Source organism: Carettochelys insculpta, chromosome 28 (genome assembly GCF_033958435.1).
Source record: "Carettochelys insculpta isolate YL-2023 chromosome 28, ASM3395843v1, whole genome shotgun sequence".
Classification (NCBI taxonomy): Eukaryota; Metazoa; Chordata; order Testudines; family Carettochelyidae; genus Carettochelys; species Carettochelys insculpta.
In genome coordinates, this window is record NC_134164.1 from 5,511,878 (window position 1) to 5,539,714 (window position 27,837).

The 27,837-nt window shown below is 53.8% G+C and overlaps 1 protein-coding gene across 2 annotated transcripts in view; it reads right to left on the reverse strand.

Moving 5' to 3' along the window:
* LOC142002745 (zinc finger protein 385C-like) overlaps nucleotides 1-27,837 on the reverse strand; it is a 142,115-nt gene that overhangs the window by 90,086 nt on the left and 24,192 nt on the right. For both annotated transcript variants that reach the window (XM_074979114.1, XM_074979113.1), the window contains exon 2: nucleotides 18,189-18,428. In XM_074979114.1, coding sequence (XP_074835215.1) covers nucleotides 18,189-18,426 — 238 coding nt within the window. In that variant the 5' untranslated portion in view covers nucleotides 18,427-18,428. The remainder of the gene's footprint in view (nucleotides 1-18,188; nucleotides 18,429-27,837) is intronic.

Sequence of the window (27,837 nt, forward strand, 5' to 3'; positions counted from 1 at the left end):
ACAGATGGCAGAAGAAGGAACAATGGTCTGAAGTTACAGAACTGAAGGTGTAGATTGAATATTAGGAAAAACTATTTCAGTAGGAGGGTGGTGAAGCACTGGAATGGGTTACCTAGAGAGGTGGTGGAATCTCTGTCTCTAGAGGTTTTTAAGTCCCAGCTTGACAAAGCCCTGACTGGGATGATTCAGTTAGGGATGGTCCTGCTTTAGGCGGGGGCTGGACTCAATGACCTCCTGAGGTCCCTTCCAGCCCTAGGATTCTATGATTCTACTCTCCAGTGGGTCCCTCAAGACTTGCTATGGGTGGGAGGTTCCAGATGCTTAACTTGCGTTTATCTCAGCAGCACCACAGACCTGGCCCCATGAAATCTGCCCTGCTTCATCCACTATTGTTTAATCAGAGCCACGTGGAAAGAAAATCCTTCAAAGGAGAAGCGTAGAGAAGTGGCCAGGGTGTCAGAAGCGGTTGGTGAACGGAACGAAGAAATTGATGTCTGAAGTTATTTAATGATGAGCAGAAGGGCTGGAAATGTCACGTCACCTTAAAAAAACCTCAAGAAAGAAAAGGACATCCAGTCGAAACTCCGAGTTACGAATGCCCTGGGAATGGATGATGTTTGTAACGCTGGAATATTTGCATACACGATGCTGACATTTCCAATGTGCTGGTGGATGCTTGACCCCTCTAGCTCTCTTCCCCTGGCCCCGCTCCCACTCCACCTCTCCTTTGAGGCTCCAGCCCAGCCTTGTTCTTCCCCCACCCTTGAGTGAGCCACGCCTTTGCTCCTCTGACTTCCCCTCAGTGCCTCCGGCACATTGCGAAACATCTGATCACACCATGTGGGAGACACAGGGAGGGAGGAGGCCATGGCACAGCGGGTAAGAAGGAAGTGATCGGGCTACTGTCCAACCCATTGCCAGCTCAGTACCCATCATTTTTTCCTGACAGGTGCTCCAGTCCCAGAACACCCGTGAAGTCGGTACTACCGAACGTTTGTAACTCTGAAAAAATGTGAAGGTTGTGCTTTCAAAAGTTTGCCACTGAGCATTGCATTAATACAGCTTTAAAACTTCATTATACAGATGGAAACTGCTGTTTTCCCTTTATTTTTTTAGTACTTCATATTTAACTGTACAAGTTGAACCTGTCTCGTCCAGCACCCACAGGACCTGACTGGTGCTGGATGAGAGAATTTGCTGGATCACAGAAGGTCAATATTGTCCAGCACGTTACCAACACTACATCGAAGACACTTAGGGGTCAATTACAGCTAAACAGCAGCACAGAACACTGACAGCTAGCACTGGTGGCCGCAAACAAACGTTATGCGCCCACAAGAACTTTATGGGCCATCCCCATGACGAAGGGTCGTCCGGCTAACAAAAATCATTCCAGGTGTTGCCGGATGAGAGTGTTCCGGTTTAGACAGGTTCAACTTGTACTGTATTTGCCGACTTCCAGTTCCAAATGAGGTACGTGGCTGACTGGTCAGTTCGTATCGTGGAGGTTCTCCTGTGTTTTTAAAAAAATTCTAACTGTTGGAAGCATGTCCAGTTTAGAAGAAGGAAGAGAAGAAAACTACCTCTAGAATGCCTTGAAACGCTGCAGGTTTTCCACTTGGAAACAGGAAGATATGAATGTTATTTCCGACCCACACCAAACACCTTTCAGAAAATTAAACTTGGGAAGTACGTTGAGCTGGATGCTAGCCCAGGAGGTCAAATTCCAGCACTCCACCTTGGAAAGGTTGCTGATCCATGCTCTAGCAGTTCCTTCTTGGTGCACTAGCCTGGATCAGCCCCCTGGGATATTTATGTCTAGGCTAGCAAGGAACGGCACTGGTTTGTGGGAAAATCCTCCTGCGACGTCTCCATTCTGGAAGCTCCTGTCTTGTGAAGCGTTTAACAGGACACGCTCCTTCGTTTGCTTCGCAACTGCACCCTCTGACCCCATCCAGCTGCTGCTTCTCCTGGGGCCACCAGCAGAAACCAGAGCACAGCAGAGAAGCGCAAGCTTTAGATTTCCTTTTTAAAAGACTGAGGAGGGGCCCGGCTCTCCACCTGCCTCGGACCATTTGTATTGTGACCAAGATGTGGTAATATACAACCTTCAGGCAGGGCCTGTGGCTCCAGGCACAGTGTCCCTTGTTGATCAAACTAAGAGAGCAGTGGTAGTAACACTCTTCCAAGCCTATATCTTGGAGCACAGGGCCATTCATAACCACTCACCATTGTCCCTTGTCCTGGGCAATCTTTCCCAGTTCCGAGTGGGTGTAGTGTGTCTTTTCAGTGTCTGCTTTCAGACAGTCGTGGGTTCCAATGTAAGGCTTGCCTTGTGACCTTGGGGGATTGTTTTCTAAGGGTATGTCCAATCCACTGCCAGTTTCTCTTCTGGATTTCTCCTTCGGCAGGAAGTCGGTAAGTCAGTTGCCACAGGTCTCGGTTGTTGCTGATGTACGGCCAGTGGATCTGGAGGATTTTAGGGAGGCCATTATTGATCAACATCTAGGTTTTTTGGACAGTCCTCTTTGCTGTTCTCCAAGTTTCTGCTCCACACAGTGCGACTGGTTTGACATTGGAGCTGAATAACCTGGTCTGAGTCTGGGTTCCGATCTGCTTAGAACTCCAGATGTTTGTCATGAGAAGAAAAGCCGTTCCTGCTTTCCCAGTCCTCGCTCTCGATGATGCTGCCCCAGTATGTGAAGACCTCAACTTCTCCCAACACCCCGCTGTGAAGTATGACTGGCTCTGTGCTCCTAATGTGGATTTTCAAGATCTTAGTTCTCCCCTGGTGGATGTTCAAGCCAACAGTAGCTGAGATGTCGGCAAGGTTTGATGTCTTCTCTTGCATCTGTTGGGGACTGGGGGACAGAAGTGCCAGGTTATCGGCAAAGTCCATTCCCCTTTCTCCGGGTGATAGACTGGGTCATGAAGATGACAACAGCAGGGAAAAGAAATAGGGTCCAGTGGACACTGTTAAGGCGCCTGGAAAGTAAGTGAGGCTCACACGCAATATGGAATGAAACACCTACTAAAGGTTTCCAATCACTGGGCTCCTGGAATGAGTCAGTTTGTTTGTCCAGTTACCCCAGACATACAATATCTCTCAACCCAGTTCCTTAGAGAAATAAACAGATGAGGAACTAGATAAATTCATGGAGGTTATATCCGCCATTGGCGAGTAGCCAGGATGGGTAGGAATGGTGCCCCTAGACTGTTTGTCAAGGGATGGAAGTGGATAACAGGGGAAGGATCTCTGGATAATCACCTGTTCTCTTTGCTCCCTCTGGGGCACCCGGCATTCGCCACCATTGGAAGACAGGAGATTGGGCTCAATGGACTTTTGGTCTGACCCAGCCTGGCCGCTCTTATGTTCTTATATCAGCTGGATGTACGGCCAATAATAACAGCCACAAAGGTGTCTCTCCCGAACACAAAATCTCCCTTCCTTTCACAGTCACTTCTGCAGTGGTATGTCGCGCACACAACCACTATGACGATAAATTACTGCTATCTAACTGCATGTAATTAGCAGTCATTATTATCACATCAGCCCCTTAACAGACTTCAGGGGTCAGTTATTCAAATCCCACAGCTGGGCAGTAGCTGCTTGAGTGAAGGGGTTGGCATGGTAACCACCTAGCTAATAACTTACTTTCCTTTTAATTAACTCAGGGGTAACACCAGGGCTGGCCCTCACAGCAGGATCAGGCTTGGTTCAATACCTATAGGGTGCCAGAGCAGCTTTGCCCCCCGTTTTTGGAGGGGCAGAGTGCGCCATAGCCTTCCTGGTTACTAGGGCCATGGCGACAGGTGGGATAGGTCTCTGGCTCATGAACAGCAGGACAATTATCTTGTTAAACTTCCATTGTGTAGCCTCTAAGGAGACATTAGCCTATTTTATCTATCTTGTTCTCGTAGCCTGAATCTACATTGTACAGGCTTTGCTATTCTTCGCTACTTCCTTCACCTTTCACTGTTATTCTGGTCTTTCGGCTCCTTGAGTCATCAGGCAGGAGTGTGATATGGTGTTAGCCTCGGGATATCTGTACGGCGTGCTGCTTTTATGTAACTAATGCAAGTGAAGTAATCTGTGTGTAACCCACTCCAGACACTTGACTGTAAACTCCACTATTAAGTGTCATAAATTCTGTGCTGCTATCACATCGTTGGCAGCATTCATACGATTCCTGCGGGTCCTGTGACCTTCCTCCAGAGAAGAGCTTTCATAGCTCCTCTTAGCTGTGGTCCGGGCTGGAGATTCTTAGATCAGATTGGTGAGCTGTTACTCAAAACAATAATCCTACCTAAGTTCCCCTCCTCCAGCCAACAATTGCAGCCATCCCCTTATGGCGTGAAGGAAAGAGGCTGGGCGGTCACTGGATGGCAAATTTATTGCAGGGGAAAGGAAGGCATCATGACAAACCTGTGGCTCAGCTGTGTCATCCTGGGTGGACTCCGCAGCTCTTGCAAGGAGGATGAAGAGAAGTTGAGAAATGGCAAAGGGAGAAGACCGAGGTCCTGGGCGCAGCACGCGTGGGCTGGTTTGTGACAAAAGGAACGATACTGCCTGCGAACCAGGGCCACTGAAAGCAAGCAGGCTCCCACAACGGCTGCCTCAAGGAAGAAACTGCAGCAGGCAGGCCACCCACAACGGCTGCCTGGGCTGCTGGGGACGGATCACAACCCTTCTGTGGCTGGGACTAGCCCGGTGCCCCGTTCCCCTCCACACACAGGAGGCTCACCGCAAATTTCATTAACCTTCCCTGCCCCGTTAAGAGGCCACGCTGAAGTTTTGCCTCCCCTGGGTTTCCTTTCTCACCTGGGGGAGAAGCAACTGCCGAAAGCAAATGTCTACACCACGGTTCCCAGCATGGTGCCCAGCCAAGGGGCAGATTCTGCAGAGGGACTGTGCTTAACACGCTTTTAACGGAGCAGAGACGGCAGCTGGACTCGGTATTCGTACGGCAACGTGGCCTGGGATGGCGGGACTGGCCCGCGTGAAATAAGTCTCTTAGTTCGCAGCCCAGAAAGGCTCAGGGTGCATTGCCTGGAGACCCCCTTGAGTCAAGACTGGACCTTGTCCCAGGCTGGGTAGGGAGCCAGCAGAGGGGTTGGTAAGAACTGTGAGGTCACGCTGGTATCCGCTTCCTCTCCTATGGACAGATCCAGAGCAGGAGGCTCAGCCCACATCCCTGCCTAGGGCAGCAGACTCCAGGTCAGCTGGGTGTCTTTCGGGGGGTGGGGGGGGCAGGCAATGCACATCGCCCTGCTCTGAGCCAAGCCCGGCCTGCGGCTGCGCACCACGAGAAACGCCAGAGATCTCGGGCGGCTGGATGCTTTCCTAAGCCGTTTAAACGCAGGGTGCTTCTAGGAGTTTGACCGCCCAGCTCAGTCACTCCCAGGAGGCCTTCGGATGGCTCCCGCCCCGGGTCAGTGTTGCAGAAACACTGCGGGATGCTGCTTTCAGCAGGGCCGCTGTTGGGAGTGGTTGTGCTAGGCCTCCGGAGCTCTTCCCATCCTGTACGTCTGCCCCTGCCACATGCACCTTGGAAGGAGAGGCTGGCAAGCCAGGCATGGCTGATGGCTGCGTTAACTCGTGGCGAGGCAGAGGGACAGCGGCACGCTCTGTGCCAAACGGCGCGAGACCAAAGGGAACTGGGCTGCTGGCTGAGTTAAGCCAATGCAAGCTGATGCACCGACTTGACTTTGGCCTGCAGCTGCGTGCACAGCTGCTCGCCCATCTGCCTGTTGGCGTGGGAGGGGGGAGCACAGCAGCGTTCATCAGCTCTCCTCTAACCTCTGCTTCCCTGGAGTCTCCAGCAGGCCATAGTCCTGAGGGACGTGGCTGGAGCCCGTCTGATCCCATTGCCCGGCCCTAGCGCCTCCTTGCAGATGCACGACGGTGCCAAAGATGGAGCCTGGGAGGCACAGCCGCGGTCTCTCTACTTCTTCCCACCCAGGTGACGCGTGACACATCGCATCTGTGTTGGTGCACAGAACAAAAACCATAGGGTGAGACCAAGGGGTTCTGACTGTGGGAGGGGGCTTGGGGCCGAGGCAGAGAGTGGGGGTGCAGGAGTGTGAGGGTTGAGGGTGCTGGCTCGAGGGCGGGGCTGGGGTTGAGGAGCTCAGGTCTGGGACAGAGGTTTGGGGTGCAAGGACTCTGGCTGGGGGGTGCAGGCAGCGGGGTGCAGGCTCTGAGGTGTTTAGGGCACAGGAGTGGTGCTCTAGGTTTGGAGAGGGGCTCTAGGCTGGGGGTTGGGGTGCAGGAAGGGGTACAGGGTCTGGGATAGGGATGCAGGAGGGTGGTCAAAGCTGGGGAAGGCTCAAGATAGAGCAGGAATTTGGGACCCGGGCTGACCTGGATGGCTTCTCTCCACCATCCTCAGCAGTTTCGGGGCGTGGTGAGAGATCTCTCGCCCCACTGCAGCCCTGAGCCCCGGCACGGGCTTAACAGGAAGCTGCTACCCAGCTGCACAGCTTAGGGGGAACTCTGGCACGTAGTGGAGAATTTAGTACATACAGAACTAACTTACTGCGTGACTTCAGATTCCACATTGAACTAGGTCACCTTGCAGCAAATGCAGTCAAACTCTAGCAAACTCGACAGACACCAGCCTCAGTGAGCATTCGTCTCTCCCCTCTTTCCCCCACTGCCTGCAAATGACATTTTATTGCTCCAGAAGAAGGAATATTGGCACTGTCCAGAGAGGGCTAAGAGACAGCAGAAAGGACAGACCAGTTATTTGGTCACCTGCCTGGAAGTTAACTTCCCAGCTCCACCACAAAAACCAAGGGAAAGCCATTGACACACTGTGCCTTAGTTTCCCTGTACGCTGTGTGCTTGGGCAGCCGTTCAGGAGCAACGCCAATACGGCCCCAGCTGATTACCAGAGCTCCCGCAGCTAAGTTGTTTTGTTTCCTCTGGTGGTGCACAACTGCTCATGCCTTGGCGCGAATAAAAAATTTATCCCGCACATGGGTGGAAAACACCTGGCCGACTGTTTCTATGGGTGGCGCGTGTCCACACATGCTTTGGTGCACATAAAATTTAGTCTGTCCAAGGGTGGAAAAAATGAGAGGGAACCTGGCGGGAGACCCAAGGTAAAGTCCTTGCTCAGTCCCAGATAACCCTCGGACCACTGCTTGCCCAGCGCCGTTGGTCCTGCCTGTGAAAAGGGGATCACTGTGCTTTTGACCCTCCTGCCGGCTGCGGGGACAAAGACAGTCACAAGGGTGAGGCTGCAGACACGGGTCACCAGAGACAGGTCGCTGCCAGCTAGACACTTCCTCGTTGCAAGATGGCACGGCCCCACGCACCGTCAGCAGGAGCAGGGTTCCCTCTAATTTTTTTTTCCATTCATCGGTGGGATAAATTTTGGCACGTGCAGATGCGCACCACCCGTAGTAACACAGGCTGTTGGCTGTGGGAGCCCAGCTAAGCTCTGAATCTCTCCCAGTGGCTGCCCAAGCACTCAGCTGATAAGAAACACTGGCCGTTACCCTCCCAACGGACAGAATCCACTTTGCTTCCTGCTGCACAAAGAGGCTTCAACAGCATCTCATCCCAAGACATGAGCCTGCCCTGCAAAAAGTGACAGGGAGCACGACGAGGAAAGATCCTCTCTTCCTAACTCGCTGTCTGGATGCATAAAACAATTTCACCCACCAAGCCTAACTCACAGCGACAGCTTTCCACTACCCACAAATCTCTGCTCACGCTTCTCTGAGTCGCTCGGCCTCCTTCCCAACCTGCCTCCTCCCTCCAGGTGGATTTTTGGGTTTTAAATTAAAGCTGTGCCCTCCCCACCCTCTGACGCACAGGCCTGCCCGCGTGGGAAAGAGGATGGTGGGAGAGTGCAGTGTGGTCCAGCAGATGAAAGCACTTCGTCTGGGATGCAAGACGCAGAATCTCACTGACCTTCTGGGCGACCTCCTAGGGTGACTGCATTGTCCTGTGGCAAATATAAAACACCGGCCTCCTGGGGTCGGGGGCTGCTATCCTATGTCAAGGGTCCTCGGCGATGGGGGCTGCTGCCCCATGGTGAGGACGGAGATAGGGGCTCAGCAGCCTCCCGATGGGGGGACCAGGGAATGCATCCTCCTCATCAGCCTCCCAGCAGGGGGACCAGGGAATGCAGCAGCCACCCTGGGGCAGGGATCTCTGGCAGCAGGGGCTGTTGCACCAGGGAACGGGGCAGAAGCTCCCTGCGGCAGGGGCTGCTCCCCGAGACACAGGGCGCCAGGGAACAGAAGCCCCACAAAACACAGAACAATTTGCCCATTTTCTTAGGTGAGTCTGGATGCCTGTGGGACAACTTAAAGAAGGGACTGTCCCGGGAAAAAGGGGACAGACGGTTGCCTGAACGTCCCTCCCCCCGCTAGCTTCACCTCTCCACCTGCCCTTCGTTTGCTGTTCAGAACACAAGTTCTTTGGGGCACATATTAAAATACCGCTCGCTGCTTTGATTCAGTGGCATGTTGCCTGGGGAGCAGGGGCGGGGAGTTAAGGACAAACCCTGCTGCAGACCTCTTCTCCGTTCCTTTCCCTCCAAACACACCCCAGCGGTAATGGATTAGTCTTTGCTCCCTCCTCAGTCACAAATGACTGCCCGCAGCTTTTCCTTTCCTCCCTGGGTCTTCAAAATCCGACTGAGGGTCTGTCTTCATTACGTGCCGCAGGGCTGAAATGTGACCGTTGGACCTCTGCGTACGGGCTGAGGGCCAGGGATACTTTTTCAAGTCACTAATAGTCCTAGTGACAATAGCTTCATGCATAAGGAAATGCAGCCACAGAGCTTTACCGTTTAGGTGGGAGCTGGCAGCACGAGCTGGTCTTTTCTTCATCCACAGGCGGCCCGGCTTTGAGCCAGCTCCCGGCTGCCTGGGGGAGGACGGGCAGGGCTGAGCTCCCACCTCGCATGCTGATGGAAATCAGCTTGAGTGCTGCTCTTGGCACCTGTGCCGGGGGCTGCTGACCCCTGAGCTAGCGTCTATCCCAGCGGTCTCCAGCTTTTATAAGCACAAGAATGCTTTTTGAATTTAAGTGCAATCCAAGAGCTACCTCAACTCCAAATACCCTTGCCCTGCTCCTGTCCCTCCCTCCTATTAAGCCCCGCCTCCTGCCCCACCCCTTCTCTGAAAGCCCGCCTCCTGCCCGGCCCCTTCTCTGGTGCCCCGCCCACCTTCTCCCTCCTCCTTGCCACCCCCTGCTCCTCACTCACTTCCACCACCCTGGGGCAGGGGGTGAAGGCTTGGTCTTGGGATGAGGGTTTGGAGTTTGAGAGGGTCTCTGAGCCTGAGGCAGGGGGTTGGGGTGCAGAAGGGGATTCAGGGCTGGGGCAGGGATGCAGACTCTGGCTGTGTGAGGATGCAGTGGGGCGAAGGTGGGTTCATCCACACCCTGGCCCTGTGCCCAAAGCACCCAGCACATCCAGCAGCAAAGCAGGGAGGGGAAGTGGCGGCAGCCGAAAGCCATAAGCAGACAGAAAGAGGGACCGGTCTGTGCAACCCTCGGCAGAGGCAGAGCCTCCCAGTACCCGTCAATAGCTAATCAATGGATACATGGGGCTGTCTGAAATCCTTCTGCAGGAAGAAAACGGAAGACGAATGACAAGACATTTGTTAATTCATCAGAAATAAAGGGCCCAGCTTTGGTTCAGGATCGCAGAAGGTCGGGCACATCTGCAAGGGAGCTAGAGAGCAAAATTCAGCTCAGCTCTGGTGGCCGCGCCGAGGTCACTGGGGCTGCACTGATTGCAGCGTAGAAGACGGTGTGTGTGTGCACGTGCGCACAAGTGAGTGTGATCACTGGGAGCACAGGCAACGTGTAAGGGGCACCCTAAACACCTCACCTCCAGCCGCACCTCAGAGCCTGCACCCCCCAAGCCAGAGCCCTTGCACCCCAAACCTCTGTCCCAGCCCTTAGCTCCTCAACCCCAGCCCTGCCCTCGAACCAGCACCCTCAACCCTCACACTCCCGCACCCCCCCCCTTCCTCAGCCCCAAGCCCCTTCCCACAGTCAGAACCCCTTGGTCTCACCCTATGACTTGTGTCATGTTCCCCAATAGAAAGCTGATGTGTCGCATGTCACCTGGGGGGGCAAAATTAGAGAGGCCGTGGCTGTGCCTCCCAGGTTCCATCCTTGGCAGGGTCATGCACCAGCAACCCCCCCGGGCTTTCTCCACCTGCCAACAGAGGGGGCGCCAGTTCAAGCCGGCCCTGTTCAGTGTGGGATGAATCTGGGTACTGTCATCTGGGTTGCAGGACCACCGGTCACACGCAGGGCACTGGGGAAATGCTCCTCTTTCCATAGTTTACAGACGGCCCAAAGCCCAGGGGAAGGGATTTTTAAACGTACTTAGGCAGTGGTTCTCAACTTGGAGTCCGCGAGGATACTGCAGGGGGACCGTGAAAAAAATAAATGATCAATAAGAACGGTCACAGACGCCACGTTTTGAATAAATTGCCAAGTTACAATCGATTAGCGTTAAATTAAATATCTTCCAATAATATGAAATGCTCGCTGAAAACCCAGGCTCTGCTATTCTTTTTCATGGAATGAAGTGTACATACCAGCTAGACGGGGGGCTGCGAACGGTTTGGGGGTGGCTGAAAGAGGGAAAATTAGCTTCTCTGGCTTCCCGTCATTCCCCTCCTCAGTTACTGCTTCCCTGCTTTGGGGACTTTCTGGAGAAACTTGGCAGGGAGTGCAAAGGGTGCAGCTGAAAGTGAAAGATCGGGAACTCCTGGAGTTAGGCACGGAGCTTACCAGGAGTTCGGTGCCTGTACTTCTCTGGTCACGCTGCCGGCCCTGTGACAGAGCAGGTTTTCCTATTCCCAGGCTGCCTCATCCTTCTCCCTGGCCCAGCGCACTCACCAGCTACCGGACAGACGGGAGGACTGGCAGGATGGCAAAACGAAGCTAAGCAGAAGTCACTGCACTCTCCTTGCTGAACCAGTGCTAGGGCGGGTAAGGAGGAGCGGATCGGTAGCCACTGCGGAGGAGGCACAGTTAAAGGACAAATTTACCAAGGGTTAACTTCACCGGGCCGAGAGACACCCCCAAAAGCCGCTCTGCCCTGTCGTCAGCCATTCCTCCGGGTTCCCAACTGTTCTTTTGGCCTCGGTATCGAAAACTAAACCTGTCAGCCAGCATCAGGATCAGAGATCAGCTCAGCCGTGCGGGCAAATGAGCGCTGCGAGCATGTCTCACAGGCCAGCTGCACCCTTTGTGCTCCCTGCCAAGTTTCTCCAGAAAGTCCCCAAAGCAGGGAAGCAACAACTGAGGAGGGGGATGAAGGGAAGCCAGAGAAGCTAATTTTTGGACCCGTCTGCACCTTTGTCTTTGCTCAGTCGGGCTCTGCCAGCGCCTGGGAGGACAGACAGGTTTGCAAACGTCAGCAAGGAGCTGTGCCTTCGGCCTCTCTCTGAGCCCCCGAGCAAGACAGAGCCCAGTTGGGTCTTTCTGTACTGCACACGGCAGAGTGCAAGAACAAATGAGCAGTGGGTGTCTCCCCCCTCCAGTGACTCAGAGCCCAGGCAGCTCTGTCCGCGTGGTGGGTTTTGCAGTGCTGGTACTATCCCACCCGACCTTCCCTGGGGAACAAGCCTGAGCCGGTAGGCGTAGGTTGAAGGGCAGAGCCCAGAATGGGAATTTCAGGCACAGGGAAGGTCTTTCTCTGTAGCTTTATTAGTGCTTCAAAGTGCCGTTGAGACTCTCTGCAGCAACGGGATTTTGAAGGAACAGCTCCAACCAGTGTTCGCTGCAAACTGAGCGCTTGGGCGGCACCCAGGAGAGATTCAGGTGCCACTCAGCTGATTAGTAGAGCGCCCACAGCTGGTAGCGTGTGTTTCTATCGGTGGGGTGCACTTGGATATGTCTCGGTGCACATGACAAAATTTATTCTGCCCAGGGATGGAAAAAAACTGAGGGAACACTGGCTGTCAGACACCCCTTGCAGCATAAATGCCAGAGCATTGTTTTACAGGCATCCACTATGCAGCGCTGCCAAGGACGGCACAAAGTGCAGAGCAATGGGGAAAACCGGCCTCTTTTGCTTTCTGCCGGGAAAGCCTCGCTCTGCCCCGTCTCTGTGCTTAGGTCTCTGTTCAGACTCCCGGGCAAAATCCAGGCTCTGAAATCCCACTTAGAGCAGGCAATTTTTCTCCTTGGAACTGCTGACAGCTAATCACATCAGCGTCAGCCTCATTTGTGTAATTGGGATTGCAGAGCATCTTCGGGTCCTGGTGCGTAGAACGCTGCTGCCATCCCCAGGAAACCGGAGCAAAGTGGCTGGCTGGAGCCGAAATCGCTCACTGCAGAAGCAGAGCTGGGCTCTGACCGAACCGCCTTCATTCCAGCCGCTAAAGAGGGTCAGGAGCAGTGTTCCCTGTAAGCTGAGTGCTTGGTTGCAGGCCCAGGAGAGATGAAATCCTGTCCTCCTGATCAGCAGAGCGCCTACGGCCTCCCACTGCGGGCAGCACGTGTTTCAAGGTGGTGCGCATCTGCTCATGCATTGGTGCACTTAAAATTTATTCCTCACATGGACGAAAAATGTTACAGGGAACAATCTGTCAGGAGATGCTGGTGCTGGACCAGGTCAGCACCCTGCAGCAGAAATTGGCTACACTCTCTGGGCAGACAGAGAGGATGCTCAGGTAGAGGAGCCCTGATGCTTGAAAAGGTCAGGTCACTGTCACGGTCATGGCGAACATGTGAGGACAACAGTCCAATACATGTTTAGAATATCCATGCCCAGGAGTTGCATCTTTCTTGGTCTCCCAGACAAACCCACTTACACAAGAACCAAAGACAAGGATGATGGTGCCATAGTTCCATCCCTTCCTCTGCCACAGACTTCCTGTGAGAGCCTGGGAAAGTCACTCAGCCTCTGTCCCCCATATGTTAAAGGGGAGCAATAGCCCTGCTCTGCCTGTAGCAGGGAGTTGTGCTGTGGTGAAGGGGGTCATTTAAGTGCCTCTGATAGACTGTTATAGCAGGGCAAGTCCTGGGGAGCCCTGAATGCCTGAGGAGAGACCCAAGGCAAAGTGCAGCCCAGACAAACCATGTTTAACTAGGAATCAAAGTGCACAAAGGGCCTTCCTAATATTCCCCCCTCTTATGGTAACAGCTTCCAAAAACCTGCTCAGATGGGACAGACAAGGTATCCTGTTCTACAGCACGCTAAGCTCCATGCGTCCGAGAACATGACAACCCCCTGGAAATCAGCACAGGGCCGGAGAGTTAATCACAGCAGAGACTGGATTCCACTCTAATTCAACTGCTTCTTCACAGGTTCTCCCCAGCTTTCAGGGGTCAGACCAACAGCTCTTGAGCATGGAGGTTTCCCTCTACCCATACAACCTTCCCAAACGCAGCCCCCACCCCAGTGCCGACCCAGGTGGAGCATGTCTAAACATCAGAAAGAAACACATTTCTGCAACCCGTTCAGCCCCCAGCCTCTCCACTGGCAAAGTGCCAGTTACTCAGAGAGTTTAAGGGCAGAGGGGAACTTTGGGATCACCTGGGGTATGCCTACACTACAGAGTTATTCCAGAAAAGCTTATTCCGGAGTTATTATTCCAAAATAAACTATTCCAGAATAACGTGTCTACACTACAGGGAAGCCACAATAAGCAAAACTTATTCTGAAATAGTGCGTCCACACACAGTGCAGCCTATTTTGGATTCAGAGCTCTGATCTGAAATACTATGTCTACACAGCAGCTTTAGTTCAAAATAAAACTATTCTGGAATAGCTTATATTGAAATAGCCCCATTCCTGAAAAATAATGAGAAGCCCCGTGGCACCTTGTAGGCTAAGAAATATTGCACCTGACATCGCGACAGAAGTCATTGCATTTGACGAAGCGGGTCATTGCATTTGACGAAGTGTCTTGAGCTGTGTTCATATGGCGCCTCCCATAGCAGGACGCCGATCCTGTGTGGGGCAGCTAGCCCTGACTGAGAAAGCACCTAAGATCACAAATCACTTTAACCCAGCCCAAGAAAGGTTATGCTCCAAAATATTTTAGTCTATAAAGTGTCATGGGACTTCTCGTTGTTTTTGCAGATACGGACTAATCTGGCTCCCCGTCTGAGACCCCTATTCCCTGCCTACACAGCCCCAATTTTGAAACAGCTATTTTGAAATATATCACAGAGGTAGCCATGTCAGTCTGTATCTTCGAGAACAATAAGAAGTCCTGTGGCACCTTAGAGACTAACAGATATAGCAACAGATGACATTGCTTCTGATGAAGCGGGTCTTTGCCCATGAAAGCTCATGCTCCAAAATATCGGTTAGTCTATAAGGTGCCACAGGACTTCTTGGTATTCTGAAACAGGCGCAATGAGGTTTGCCAATTTCAAAATAAGCCAACTGCTATTTTGAAGTTATTTCTGACTCGCGGCTGGGCTGTGCAGGCACTCGCAAAGTTATTTCAAAATAGCGGCCATTATTTCAAAATAACTGCTGTGTATACACAGCCTCAGTCTGACCCGCATAGACTAGACCTGAGAACCTCACCCTGCAGGCGGCCCTTTGGACAACGCAGACACCTGTCCACTAGGAGTTGCTCTGACACCTGCCAGGTTTGTTCTCATTCGTCACAGGAGAGCATCCTTCTGCAGGAACATACGGTTTAGCGGTGAGGGCAATGAGAGAGCTGGGTTCTGTTCCCAGCTCTGCCAGATACCTGCTTTGCAACCTTGGAGGAGTCACTTCTCCATCTTGGTCTCCCCTCCCGCACTTTGTCCGTCTTGGTGTGTGAGACTGGACGCTTGTGTAGAGCAGGACTGTGTCTTGCTCTGTGTTTGTATGGCACCTCCCATAGCAAGACCCTGATCCTGTGTGGGGCACATAGCCCTGACTGAGAAAGCACCTAAGATCACAAGTCACTTTAACCCAGCCACCTAGGAATGACAGCATCTCTCCCCTCTGCAGCTTTCAACTTCCCAGCTGCTTTCTGCACTGAAATGCAGCACCAGACAGCAAAAAGTCAATAGTTTACCTGACAAGTGAGTGATCATTTGGTGTCGCTAGGCTCCTTTTGGGTGCAGTTAATAAACAGTAACCATGCTGATTAGTGCATCCGTTTGCCAAGATATTCTTGCCACAGCTCTCTGCTGCACAAGCTAAGTGATTATCGTCTGCAGAATTAATCAATTCCAGAAGCCAGAGGGAGATCATGAGAAAAATCTCTCCCTAGCCATAAAAGCGACCTTTGATTTACCTGCAGACAAGCTGGATGCCATGATGTGATTTCACCACGTTTACACCCTTCATCCTCTCTTGTTTAAAACCGCTTTCATTTCGCTACTTTAACAAGCAAGCGGCAAGTTTTCTTGTTTCTTACTATATTGCTTAGGGGCCAACTCAGCCATCTGCCCCACTGGTAGCCAAACTCCCTCAGCTGCCTTCTCTCCTGAGTGTCTCCTGCCTGACAGCAACCCCATTGACTAACCACCCCCCCAGTGCCTCCCGCCTGCCACGAAACAGCTGTTTTGTGGCAGTCAGGAGGCTCCAGGAGGGAGCCTGGCTGCCAAAGTTACAAAGGGCCCACAAAGGGCCATTGTGTATGTGTCTGAAGCCACAGCACCAAAATTCCCATCACCAACTATGCACTGATGCTGTGCCCAGGGAAACTGAGGCACCCACCTGGCGTTACTACAGGACAGTGGGAAACACCTGCAACCTAACCTGGGGAATGAAGTCTCCACAACCCCCACTTTGCTCCAACGGATCAGTGGCGTTTCTGGGGGAGGGGAGTCAGTAGCTCTGCAGGAAGCTTCGAGGCTGCTCCTCAGGATGGGCTCCCTGTCCGCTGCCGTGGGCTCCCGTTTCCCTGACGTCTGTTTAAAAAGGTCTCCGCCAGCCTTACCGCTGGCAACCTTTCCCAGCCTCCTGAAGCCTGAGCCCGGGGAATGCCTGGCTGAAAACGACAAGCTGGGGCCGGGAATCAGCAGGCAAGGGAGCTCAGGTCCGTTCTGTATTGCACCTGGAGCTGGCCATCCCAGCCTCGGAGGCTGGCAGAAGTGGGTTGAACTAGGTAACGTCCATTCCGTCCTGCCCTGGTGCCGAATAAAACTCCCGTTCCTCCTGCTGAATGAGAGTCACATCTGGCTGCAGATGGGGGGTGCAGGGCCTCGCGACCCCCCATACTCTGTGACACCTCTGCACATACTATCTGGTTGGGACCACAGATGCGGCACATGATGGGGATTCTCTGCCAAGGACATCGCATGCCGTTACCATACGATACACCATCGGCCGTACGAAGCACAACCGAGTAGCTGTCGGCACAGAAAGAAGGGAAATGGCAGAGCCCAGAAAGTCCTATTGCGGGCAAGCGTGACAGTTGCCATCTCAGATAAGTTATTCGGCTGTGAATTCCAGGAAGTAAAAATGGAAAACGTGAACTCCCGGAGAGCCGCGGGTCTAACCCTGCTGCAGAGCTGTTTGAATTAAATGGGAAGATTACCTCCTGCCTTTTAACTGAGCGGTTTGTGGTGTAACATATCAAGTCACAACGTCACGGCGGGTCAGAAATCACCACAGACAGCAGCCCACATTTCACCCCGACCCTGCAGAATCCACTGACACACGAGGGCAAACGCCATGGTGAGCAAAGCCAAACCAGTGCAAAGGCAAAGCGTTTTATATCCAGGGCAGCCATCGGGGGGCTTACAGGACCTCTGATTTAGCATTGTGAGAACGCTGCCCAATTCTGCACGGCGCTTTATTAGGGTCACCACTTCCGCAACCCAGGGGCCAAAGAACGGCAGGTAAAACTTTTCAGCAGCGCTGCAGTCCCATCAGTTTGCAATGACTTTCACTGGAGTTTTCGCTTTTGAAACCAGGAACATTAATCGTGGTTTCCTCCCGGCCAGAGACGGCTGCGGAGGCCCCTGATTTGAGCCATCCGAGCAGCTCATCTGACTTCCTGTATGACCTAGGCCACAGCCTGTCTCCCACAGGTCCCCTGCACCAACTCCACAGAACCGGCTATCACTTGACAATTCACGTCCCCCCCACCTAGTGCAGCAAACAGGCCATGTCACGGGGGAGCTCCCCGTACAAAGCCAACTCCCCGTGACAGGCGCGTCGGTGCTTGTGAACACGGGTCCTTCACCCTTCACACCAACAGCTCATGAACTTTGTGAGCCAAGGGAAAGTTCCAAAAAAAGCGATGGGCCAGGGAACAGCTCTCCTGACCCGACGTGGTTACGCCTGTATCCAAAGGGCATCTCGCCAAAACCAGAACAGCCGCCGCCTGTCTTCGGGGGCGATCCAGGGCACTAGTGACGGTGCTCATGCATGCCCGGGAGTAGCGCACACCCACGCTGATGCTGACGTGAAAGAGCAGCAGGTGCCCACCTTGCAGAGAGGATCTGCTTCCCCAGCCAAGCAGGCTGCAGCAGACTGGGATCTGATCATGGGCCGGGGTAGGCTACCTGAGGCTCAGGGGCCACCTGCGTCCCATGGACCCCCAGGCTGCTCCCCTCCCGCCCCACACCTCTCAGGCACTGGGGCACCGGAGCCCCGCACTTTCGGAGCCGCGACTCACCTGAGCCTGGCGCCATCCCCGCTCCTCAGCCGCGAATCAGCTGTTGGCAGCGTTCCAGCTACGTCAAGGCGGGGGAGCAGCAGGGACGGAGCACTAATCAGGTGACCAGCGGCTCCGAAAGTGCTGGGAGGGAGGGGAAGGACCAGGGAAAGGTGGGGCTCTGGTGCCCTGGCACATGAGAGGCACGAGGGGAATGGGGGGGGCAGGATGGGGGACCACAGGTGCAGCCCTAGTGCACCGTGGGCAACTACCCATCATCGGGCTATCAAGCCGCCAAGCCATCTGGGTTCAGAAACCCAAGCGAGTAAGGGGTGTCCAATAGGAGGTAGAGAGAGTCCTTAATGTGGGGGTGTGGGCTACGTCCTCTCACTTCCAACCCGGGCACGGGCACACTGATTGGCTGGATTTGTTGAGGGCGCGTGGTGGTTAGCCGAGACGGTAGCTTCTCATTTGCATAGCCAGCGGAGGTAGCGCTTAAGACAGGGAGACGCCACAGCCGCTGGGATCCAGGGCAGCGATCCCAGCCGTGCAACGGGGCCTTTGCTCACCCTCACGTCCGTCCCTTCCCAGCGCCCCGGCCACTCCGCCAGGAGCCCCGACGGCCGAGCACTCACCTTGGCCCGGCGGCACCTTCCCTTTGTTGAGCTGCTTGAGGCGTTTCTGGTGAGATTTGCCGTTGTAGTGGATCTGCGCCTGGGCGGCCGAATTGAGCTGGATGTTACAGACCTCGCACAGCGTGAACGACGGCTGCTTCTTCTCCCGCTTCGCACGCTGCTCCGGCTGGCAGCCCGCTGGCTCCGCCAGGTGGAGCCTGCTCTTGGCAAGGTGGGGCAAGCTCAGGGGCCGCTTCATCTCTAAGGGGAGAAAGCACAAAGCCCCGGTGAGCCTTTTCCAGTCCAGGCCCAGGGGATGGAGCAAGGCAGGACCCCGGCCTGGGTTCCTGCTCTGATGTGGCTCTAAGGTGGGGTACACCAGAACCTCCTGGAGCTAAAGGGACAGAATCACAGCCCAGCGAGCTTGCCTTACGCATCAGGCACTACCTAAAGCAGCGTCTCTTCCACTTTTCGAGGCTGCAGAACGCCAGACAATGACGCTTTTTAATGCGGAATGCCTGTGAAAATTTTCTTCCAAATAAAATTGGTGTCAGACCAAACAAAAAACCCCCCAAAAGGCTGCATACCCGGCAAAACCAAAAGGAAGTAATTGAGGTAGCAGCTAGCACAGCAGTAACATTGTTATCTGGTTTTAACAACAGAAAAGAGAGACCCTCGGCGTGTTTTCGCAAGCGCTGGCGGCACCTCTGCGGGCTGCTCACGGAAGACCAGCGCTCCACGGAACATCCGCCAGGAAGCGGCGGCCTGATGCGCGGAGCAGGGCGTTTGGGGGAGCTGGGGACGCGGCGAGAGAAGAGACTGGCACCAGCGCCGCTCCTGGTGTGAATTCTGGACCTCTGGGCTCCCTGCGGCTGGCTCGTGAGCTCTGTGCAGAGAGGGCTGGAAATAAAATCCGCTTGGCCCAAGCTAAACACATTCACCTCTGGCTCCCTGGGGACGGTGCTGTTGGAAGCCCAGAATGGCGCGGGTGGTATCAATGACTCCCAACGCCGGCTCATTCAGCAGTTCTCCACAGCTGTGCTACGAACCCTGAGAGCCCCAAAGCAGGGCCTGGCCCAGCTGGGCCCAGAGGCGGCGTCTCCCATTAGCAAGTGCTCGTGATGACCAGCAGAGATCAGGGGCTGTCCTGCTCTCCAGGGCTCCCCAGTCCGGGGGTGTGTGTCTCCAGTCAAGGCCATGGAGGTCAAGGCTAGAAGGAGCCATCCGAGCACCTCGCCTGACTTCCTGTACGACCCAGGCCACAGCCTTGTCCCCCAGGGGTCCCCTGCACCGACTCCGCCTGCTCCGAACTGTTTCTCCAGGCCACCGATGCTGAGAGCCGGGGAAGGAGGAGCAGCGGTGGCCCAGCACCCTCCCACATCAGCCCCACTCCCTCTGTGGGCAAACCTGGCCCTCCCCGTGTCACCCCCGCAGCCAGGGTTTCACTGACACCGAGCTCCATTGGGAGCTTTGGCCGGCACCGCTCACATTCCACGCAACCGGAAAGTCTCAGTCGCCTCGGAAGAGCCTTTAGCGTCTCTTTAAAGCACCAAGCGGGCCGGCAGGTGAGAGGCGCTGACTGAAAACGGTCTGGGATGCCTAAGCCTGTACGGACTGGGGACCTGCCTTGCAGAGGATGTATCGTCTGAGACTTTCAAGGTAGCTGTTTGTACCAACGCTGTAGCCTGCATCAATAGCTTTGATTGATGGCTGTAATTTAACAGCTTAACACGAACAATATTTCTCTCACACCTTTTGTTCTTTCCTTCTGTCCCTTTAGATGTTAGATCCTGAAGGATTGGCCCTGGGGGAGAGATTGCTTAGTGGTTTCAGCAGCCTCCTGCTAAACGCAGGGTTGTGAGCTCAGTCCCTGGAGAGGGGCATTTAGGGGTCTGGGGCAAACAGATTTTAACTAAAAAAAATCTGCCAGGAATGGTGTTCGGTCCTGCCAAGAGGACAGAGGACCGGACTCGATGGTCTCCTGAGGTCCTGTCGCGCTCCGTGAGACATGTGCATAAGGCTCCTTCTGCTAACAGGGAAGAAAACCCCAGAGCTGTGTAAGAAGGGAAAGCCTGACAAGGTGGTCTGGACCGAGCAGTGCCAAGAGGCCCTCTGCGGGCTGAAGGAGGCTCTGGTCAGGGCCCCAGTGCTGGCAAATCCAGACTTCGACCAGCCCTTCACGGTGTTCACCGATGCCTCAGACGTGGGGCTGGGCGCTGTGTTAATGCAGGTGAACGACAAGGGGGAGAAACACCCCATCATGTACCTGAGCAAGAAGCTGCTGCTGCCCTGGGAGCACAACTCTGCAGCCATAGAGAAGCAATGTCTGGCCTTGGGGTGGGCTTTGGGGAAGCTGCAGCTGCACCTGGTTGGACGGCGTTTCACCGTGTACACCGATCACTCACCCCTGACCTGGCTGCCTCACACGAAAGGGGCCAACGCCAAGCTCCTGCGGTGGAGTCTGCTCCTGCAGGACTACGACATGGAGGTGGTCCATGTCAAGGGGAACAACACCACCACAGCCGATGCCCTGTCACGCAGGGAGGGCCCCGAACTTCCCCAGGTCACTGGCAAAGTGACCCCGCTCAGTTGTGTGTGGAAGTGGGGAGAGATGTGATGGAGTGTGTGGGGGGGGTGCATGTGTGAGACTCCGGCTGGACGTGTGCGCGACAGGCAGAGCAGCTCCCAGCGGGTAAGGATGACCCTGGGGCTGTAACCTAGGCTGGCAGGTAACACCTCTGCCCTGAACAAAGAGCGGGGAGGAGCCGAGGAGGGTTTTGAATCGGAGGCAGCAGTTAGGAGCTGGGGGAGAGGGAGTCCAGCAGCCATCTCCCTGCACGCCAGGCGCCCACAAGGGCGCAGCACCTCTGGGCGGCCTCAAGATGGAGCAAAGGCTCTTTCTGATAGCTTGCTGGGAAGGGGCATGGCTGGGACCCCGTCAGGAGCAAGCCAGTTGGGGGTTCTAGGAACACCGAAGGCCATGCCCCATTGTCCCATCCTCCACGAGGAGCAACAGGGGTGTCCCACACCCAGGCAACAGCCAAACAACGGCGGGCGGGGGGAAGACCTATGCCCAGGGTAAATCGCATACACTCGGGAACGGCACCTGCAGATGGAGAGGCAGCCCGGCCCCTGCAGCGGTGAGCGTATCTGCATGCACGTAATGGGTGGCATAGTTCTGGCACACCTTCCCGGGAGCCAGGGCTTCAGAGTCTCTCCCCCTTGTAGAAACAGCTCCCCTCTGCCCCCCGCCACTTCACTGACAACACAGCTCCGGCAGCCGTGCGGAACTAGAAGGGCGATAGACAGGCAGGGGCATGTGACGCACAACACACAGGAGACAGAGCTGGGATTTGCCATCTCCCCAGCTTCTTCCTGGCCTCAGCCCAGTGCTAATGATGAGGCAGGTCTCTGCACCTCGGGGGCTGAGCCCCTACCCATCAGTGCCGGATTGCATCTGAACAACCCCCGGTGAGCTACAGTCGGACTTATCTCTGGTACACAGATGGCAAACCGAGAAGCACGTGGTAGATTAAATCGCTTGTCCAAGGTCTCCCAAGGTGAAAGGCCGTGGCAGAGCTGGAAACTGGACTCAGGTCTCCAGAGCAGCGTTTCTTAAACTTTCGGCGCTCACGGAGCCCCAAACAATAAAGTTTTTGATGCGGAACTCTTATGAAAATGTTCTCGGGGAAAAAAAACCTGCTGGCGGACCAAAAACCAACCAGCCAGCCAGCCACCAACCCAGCAAAACCAAAAGGCAGTCACTGAAGCAGGTATCCTCGCAATGAAGTAGTAACATTGTATCTGGTTTTAACAATAGAAAACAGATCCCCCTCCCCGACACGCGGACGGGTTTATTTTTCCAGACGCTGGCGGCACACCGGTGAGTTGGTCACGGATCACCAGTGTTTGCAGAACATAAAGAGTTGAAGAAACACTGGGCTAGAATCACACTCCAGCAGTCTGAGCGTGGCACCAACTTTTCCTTCCCCTCTCCCTCCGGCCCGACTCGTGCAACTGAAACATAAGCCGGCACCAAAGCGAGACCAGGGTCTGGAACCTGGGTCTGACAGAGGCCCTACCACACCCCGGTGAACCTGGAGGGGAGACAGCAACCCAGCCTCATGCGCCCCGACACAGCAGCCGCTCACGACCTCAGTTGCCGCGGCAAGACAGGTCCTGTGCGTGCGTGTCCAATACCCTCCCATTCCCATGCTGGGTATTTTCAGTACGATTACAGCCAAGGCAGCCACGCTAAAATTGGAACGTCATCCAGAGTAAATATCTCAGCAATCTTGCTGGTCTTAAAAAAAGAACCCACTGTTGCCTCAAATAGCGCGCAGCCCCCCCCGTCACGGCTCTCGTTACAACACTAGAAATATCTGCTCCAGCCACGTGCTCTCTTGGCTCATTCAACTTAATTTCTCCGGAGTCTCCCTTCTCGGGTGGCGGGGGTGGGATCTGTCGCCCGTCCACACACCCGGATTAGCTCTGGAGACTTGGGCTTGTACACTGGTCGGCTGCTTGGCTGAAATCAGGGAGTCAGAGTGCATCTCTTTGTCTTCTACGTGCATTCCCTGCGCCCCAAAAAAGCACGGTGGAGCTCGGCCTAGGGCCTGCCTGCCCATGCGCTTACCAGCCCTGACTGACTGCTACTGGAGTGTATCCTCACCAACACCATGGGACGGAGGGGGACAGCAGCCCCATTATATAGAGGGGAAACTGAGGCACGGAGTTAGCATTCAGTCATTTCCCAAATCATACAGGACATCCTTGGCTAAGCCAAGAATTGAATGTGAATCTCTGGAGGCCTGTCCAGCACCCTAACTCACTGATCCACCATTCCTCCCTGGAGGGATCTTGACTTACAACAGGAGACAACTTTTCCAGGGAATCTGCAATTTCAGTTGATTCTCAGTAAGAACAGTGGTTGCTTGAGTGCAACAGGTGTCTCATCACTGCCCACCGATGCTCCCTCTCATCTTTCCCACCCATGTGCGGAATAATGTTTTATGTGCAAATGTGCACTCCAAGTAGAAACAAACCCTAGCTGTGGGCACTGTGATAATCAGCTGGACCGCACTGGAATCTCTCCTGAGTGGCTGCACGAGTGTACAGCTTATGGGGAACTCTGGCTTTCCAAGGTCCAGGATCTTTAAACAACCACGGGGCAGTAACAGCTTCTGCATCCATCGACGCCTGTAGCTGCAACATGCAAAGAGGCTGGGACAAGGCCTAAACCTCTAATTCCCTCTGATTTTTCCATTCCTGGGTGGAATAAATTTTGTTATGTGCACAAAGGCATGTGTGGATGTGCACGACCAAAAGAAACACACGCTGCCAGCTGTGGGTGTTCTGCTGATCAGCTGGGTGGCACCCGAATCTCTCCTGGCTGGCCACCCACGTGCTCAGCTTACAGGGAACACTGCCTCTGGCTAACAGCAGGTGGGAACAAGCTTTCCAGGGTGCACGAGTGATCCCATGGCTGCCTCCGACGGGGCGTCTGAAGCAGCTGGGCCCTGCTGTGATGGGAGACAGGACTGGGCTGGATGGGCCAGAACAGTGGTAATTCCTATGGACCAGCTTTTATACATCAGACACTAGCTACCACTCCAGGACAAGGGGGAGGGACAGCTCAGTGGTTTGAGCATTGGCCTGCTAAACCCACGGTTGAGAGTCCAATCCTTGTGGAGGCAATTTAGGGATTGGGGCAAAGAGATGTCAGGGATGGTGCTTGGTCCTGCCAAGAGGGTAGGGGACTGGACTAGATGACCTCCTGAGGTCCCCTCTAGCTGTAAGAGATGTATATCTCCAATTATATCTTAACAGTCTGAGTGTGGTCATAAGTGGACACGTGAAATCTGCACCTCTGCACAGAGCAATCACTTGCATTTTGCCCATGGAGAGGAGGGCTTTGGGGGTTCTGGAGAGACCAGCAGTTACCTCCCCAGCTCCACAGACGGCAAGACTGACAGACAGTCTCCTGGCAGATCTGAAAAGCTCCCTGACAGATGTCTAAAGCTCTCTGAAACAAAAGAAGGTCAGAGCCACCAGACCGTCTGGTGGCACAAGTGCTCCTGGAATTCTCTGTCCTCGGAGAGACGCCCGCTGGGCACTGACAGGAGAGGCCGGGAGATTGCAAGAGGGTCATGAGCTGAACTGCCTGGCCCACGTGAGCCAAGGCCAGCAGCGTGGTGAGGAGCAGAATCATGAAGAGCAGCTAGGCCTGGGCTGCCACTGTGGATGGAGGCAGGACCTGAGAGAGCAAACGGGCACGAACAGCAGCAGGGCTGACAGCTGTAGGAGTGTGACAACCTTAGGAACAGGCAGAAAGAGACAGAACGCTTCTCCTGGGGACAGGGGTGTGTGTGGTGATCGTTCAAAGTGAGCCTTGTTGCTAAGGCACTGGCTGGCGACTCAAGAGACCTGGGCTCACTTCCCAGCTCTGCCACAGACTCCCTGCGTGACCTTGGTGAAGTCACTTCACCTCTCAGAACCTCAGTTTCCCCATCTGGAGTAAGGGGATAAAAACACTCCCTTAGGGTGAAATTATTTAGCCTAGGTCAGACTAATGCATCATAACAAGCCTTTTAAAACCTATGAAAGGGTACAGCAGGCGCCTGGAATGCAGAGACACAGTGAGAGAGCTCCAGAGGGCAGCAAAACGAGCAACTCAGGAGCTGAAAACCTCAGTGCGATTCAGGCTACATCCACACCGCCAACAGAGCTGTGCTCCTAGCCGGGGGGTAGCTAACTCCAGCTCAAACAGCAGCAAGGGCACAGTCGCTCTACGTCCACTTAGCGCTCTAAGCAGGCAGTCACGCTGCTGTATTCACTAAACTCAGTCGAGGCCGCAGATGTAAAGCCCCCATCAGCCTCCTTGCTGATTTCCGGGGGTAAATCTGCATCTCTAGATCCTGAATACGCTAAGAAACCGCAAAGCAGGGAAGTCTGAATGCAGCAGTAGCAACAGCAAGTTCGTAATTTTAAGGCCAGTTTTATAGCCTCGTATTACAGCCCATAACCTCTGCTCACTCCTCCCCACCTTTTTTAATAACACCATAATCACACGTCGCAAAAAGGAATCACGCAGGGACAAAGGCGAGCGAGAATTTAGAACCTCAGGCATTAAACGCCTAAAGAACATAAGAAATTGGGTACTTTACAGACTGCGCTCTGCTGGAGGGATCACCTTTTCCCCAGGGAGCAGCAAGGCGGACATTCAGGGGACGGTTACGGAGCCGTATCTCTCATTGATGCGGGAGCTGTGTTTTCAGTCACTCAAGCAAGTTCCTAGCTGAACGTCAGCCTGGATTTTAACTGACTTGAGGACATCGCAGGGTATGTTGTGTTTAGCCCCAGGGAGAGCTTCAGTCTCCCCTCCCAAGGTCATGACTTCTCCTCTCTGTTCTAAAGAGAAGTGAGTTTCAGGCTCTGATCTTGGGTCTAGTCACTGCAGCCCCTCGTGCCTGAGTTTCCCACACTGCAAACATTTCCTACCTGGTTGGTAGGCTTTATTCATGCTTCCAAAGCAGGTCTCTGGGTGAAGGACACTAGAGAGGGCCACATGCAACCCTGCAGGGAGGGTGGCACTTCACCAGCCTCCTGGTGGAGCAGGTCCAGGCAGGAACAGAAAAAGTCCCGGGGTGTTCCACCTGGCCATGTTAGCTCCGAGTTACTGAGCTACAACCGGTGTGGGAGGGGGCTTTAATGGTATTGAATGGCAGGTGAAATGTATGGAACCTGATGAATGTGGAGAGCACGCGAGACCATTCGTCACCTGCATTTCAGCCTGCAGGCTGCAGCGGGCGGAGAGGCCAGCTCCCATATGCAGTCGATTTTCCAGAGAGACAGACCGGGAGGGTTTCCTCTTTCTCCTTCGGGGTCAGGGCAGCTTCAGCCCTGAGAATGGAAGCCACAGCACATTCAGCCGTGTTCTTACTGGCCCTAGTCAAAGTCAGGGCCCCCATGTGCCAGTCGCCGAGCACGCACACAGAGGATGCGTCAGCGCCTGCCCCAAACAGCTTATAGATAAGATAGATGGCGTGAGGCACAGCAGCTTCATAATTACCTTTGACCAGTGTTCCCTGTAAGCTGAATGCTTGGGCAGCCGCCCAGGAGAAAGTCAAGTGCCGCTCAGCTGATAGGCTACTGGCTGTAGGGACTCTGCCAATGTTTCTATGGGTGGTGCACAGCTGAACATGCTTTGGTGCACATAACAAAATTCATTCCACTCTGGGTGGAAGATAATTAGTGGGACCCTTGCCTTTCATCGTGATAGATTCATGGTCACTTGAAATCTTTGAATCATGGCTGGATGTCTTTCTAGGCAGTACACTCCCGCACCAACCGAAGTCATGACTCAGTGAAGAAATTACAAGTTGCTAGGCCAGAAGTCAGAAGCGGTGATCCTAATGCTGACTTCTGGCTTTGCAGTTTAGAACTCAATGGTCCCCGTTTCACACAGGGAGAGTAGAGGCGCAGAGAGATGAAGTGATGTGACCAAGGTCACATGGGAGGGCTGCTGTGGCAGAACGAGCACCTGAACCCAATCTCCCAAGTCCCAATCCAGTGCTTTAACCATAGGCCCAACCTTCCTGAACAAAGTCAGTAGAAACTACTTTAGTCAAACTTTGAAGTCCTTGCTCAGGAGTTTAAAACCGGTGGTTTAAGTCTTTGTAACAGCTAAGACTGATTTTCATGATTTGGAATTGAAGCCAAAGCTTCTGTCAAAACACTGGCAGCTGAGTTTTAAACATTTTTATTACGTTTCTCGCAAAATGTCCCTAACTGCATCACCCAAAATTAATGAGGAAGCCAGGAATATACAACAAACCAAGAAAAACCTGAATAAATGCAAGCCAAACCATTTCATATGATGGCTGGCTCACAGTTTGCGCTGTGCCAAGAAAATCGCTATTATAGCTCGTCAGTATGCCCGTTAAAAGTAGCTTGCATACAGTGAGTAATTAGCCAATAGCTTATAGCACTCTGAAGATGTAAACTACTCTGTAAGTACAACTAAAAGCACTGTGGAAATACTGTAAGATCTGAACTTCTATATACACAGCAGAAATTGACAAAACGGACACATAAAATTCAACACAAGCTACTGTAAACCCCTTAATGCTACAGTCTCTCAGAACAGAAAATCCATATCAAATGCTACTTTGGGAGCATTTCTTACTGACATGGTAAAGGGTCTGGTCATTTCTTTCTTCAATCACCTTCCTCGAGTAGCTTTTAGAGCTGCTCCAGCTGATAGATTTCCAGCCAACTCATCCCAGCTTCCTCCAGGAGAAACGGCTTTAGAAAGGCGACACTTTTGTATCATTAACCAAATGCACTACAAGCCTCTTACCTGAATGGCACCAAACAGACAGTTTTCCTTGCCCGGCTGCTTCCTGGCCACCCCTCTGCTCCCATATGACACAAGGGAGTTAGGAGAGAAGAGATGCCTCTACAACAGGCTCCCATGGAGAATTTCTGACATTTGTCTCATATTGCAAAGGAGCATTTGGACTGGGTTCGATCATTCAATCAGCTGTTATCAGCAGGCTGCGAGCAAAGCCCCAGGCCAACAGGGAAAGTTCAGTGCTTGCTTCCCAGCAAGTTTCCCCTAAAGTTCTGAACATCCCAGCGGAGAAGAGGTGCCAACTGGCACGAGGTT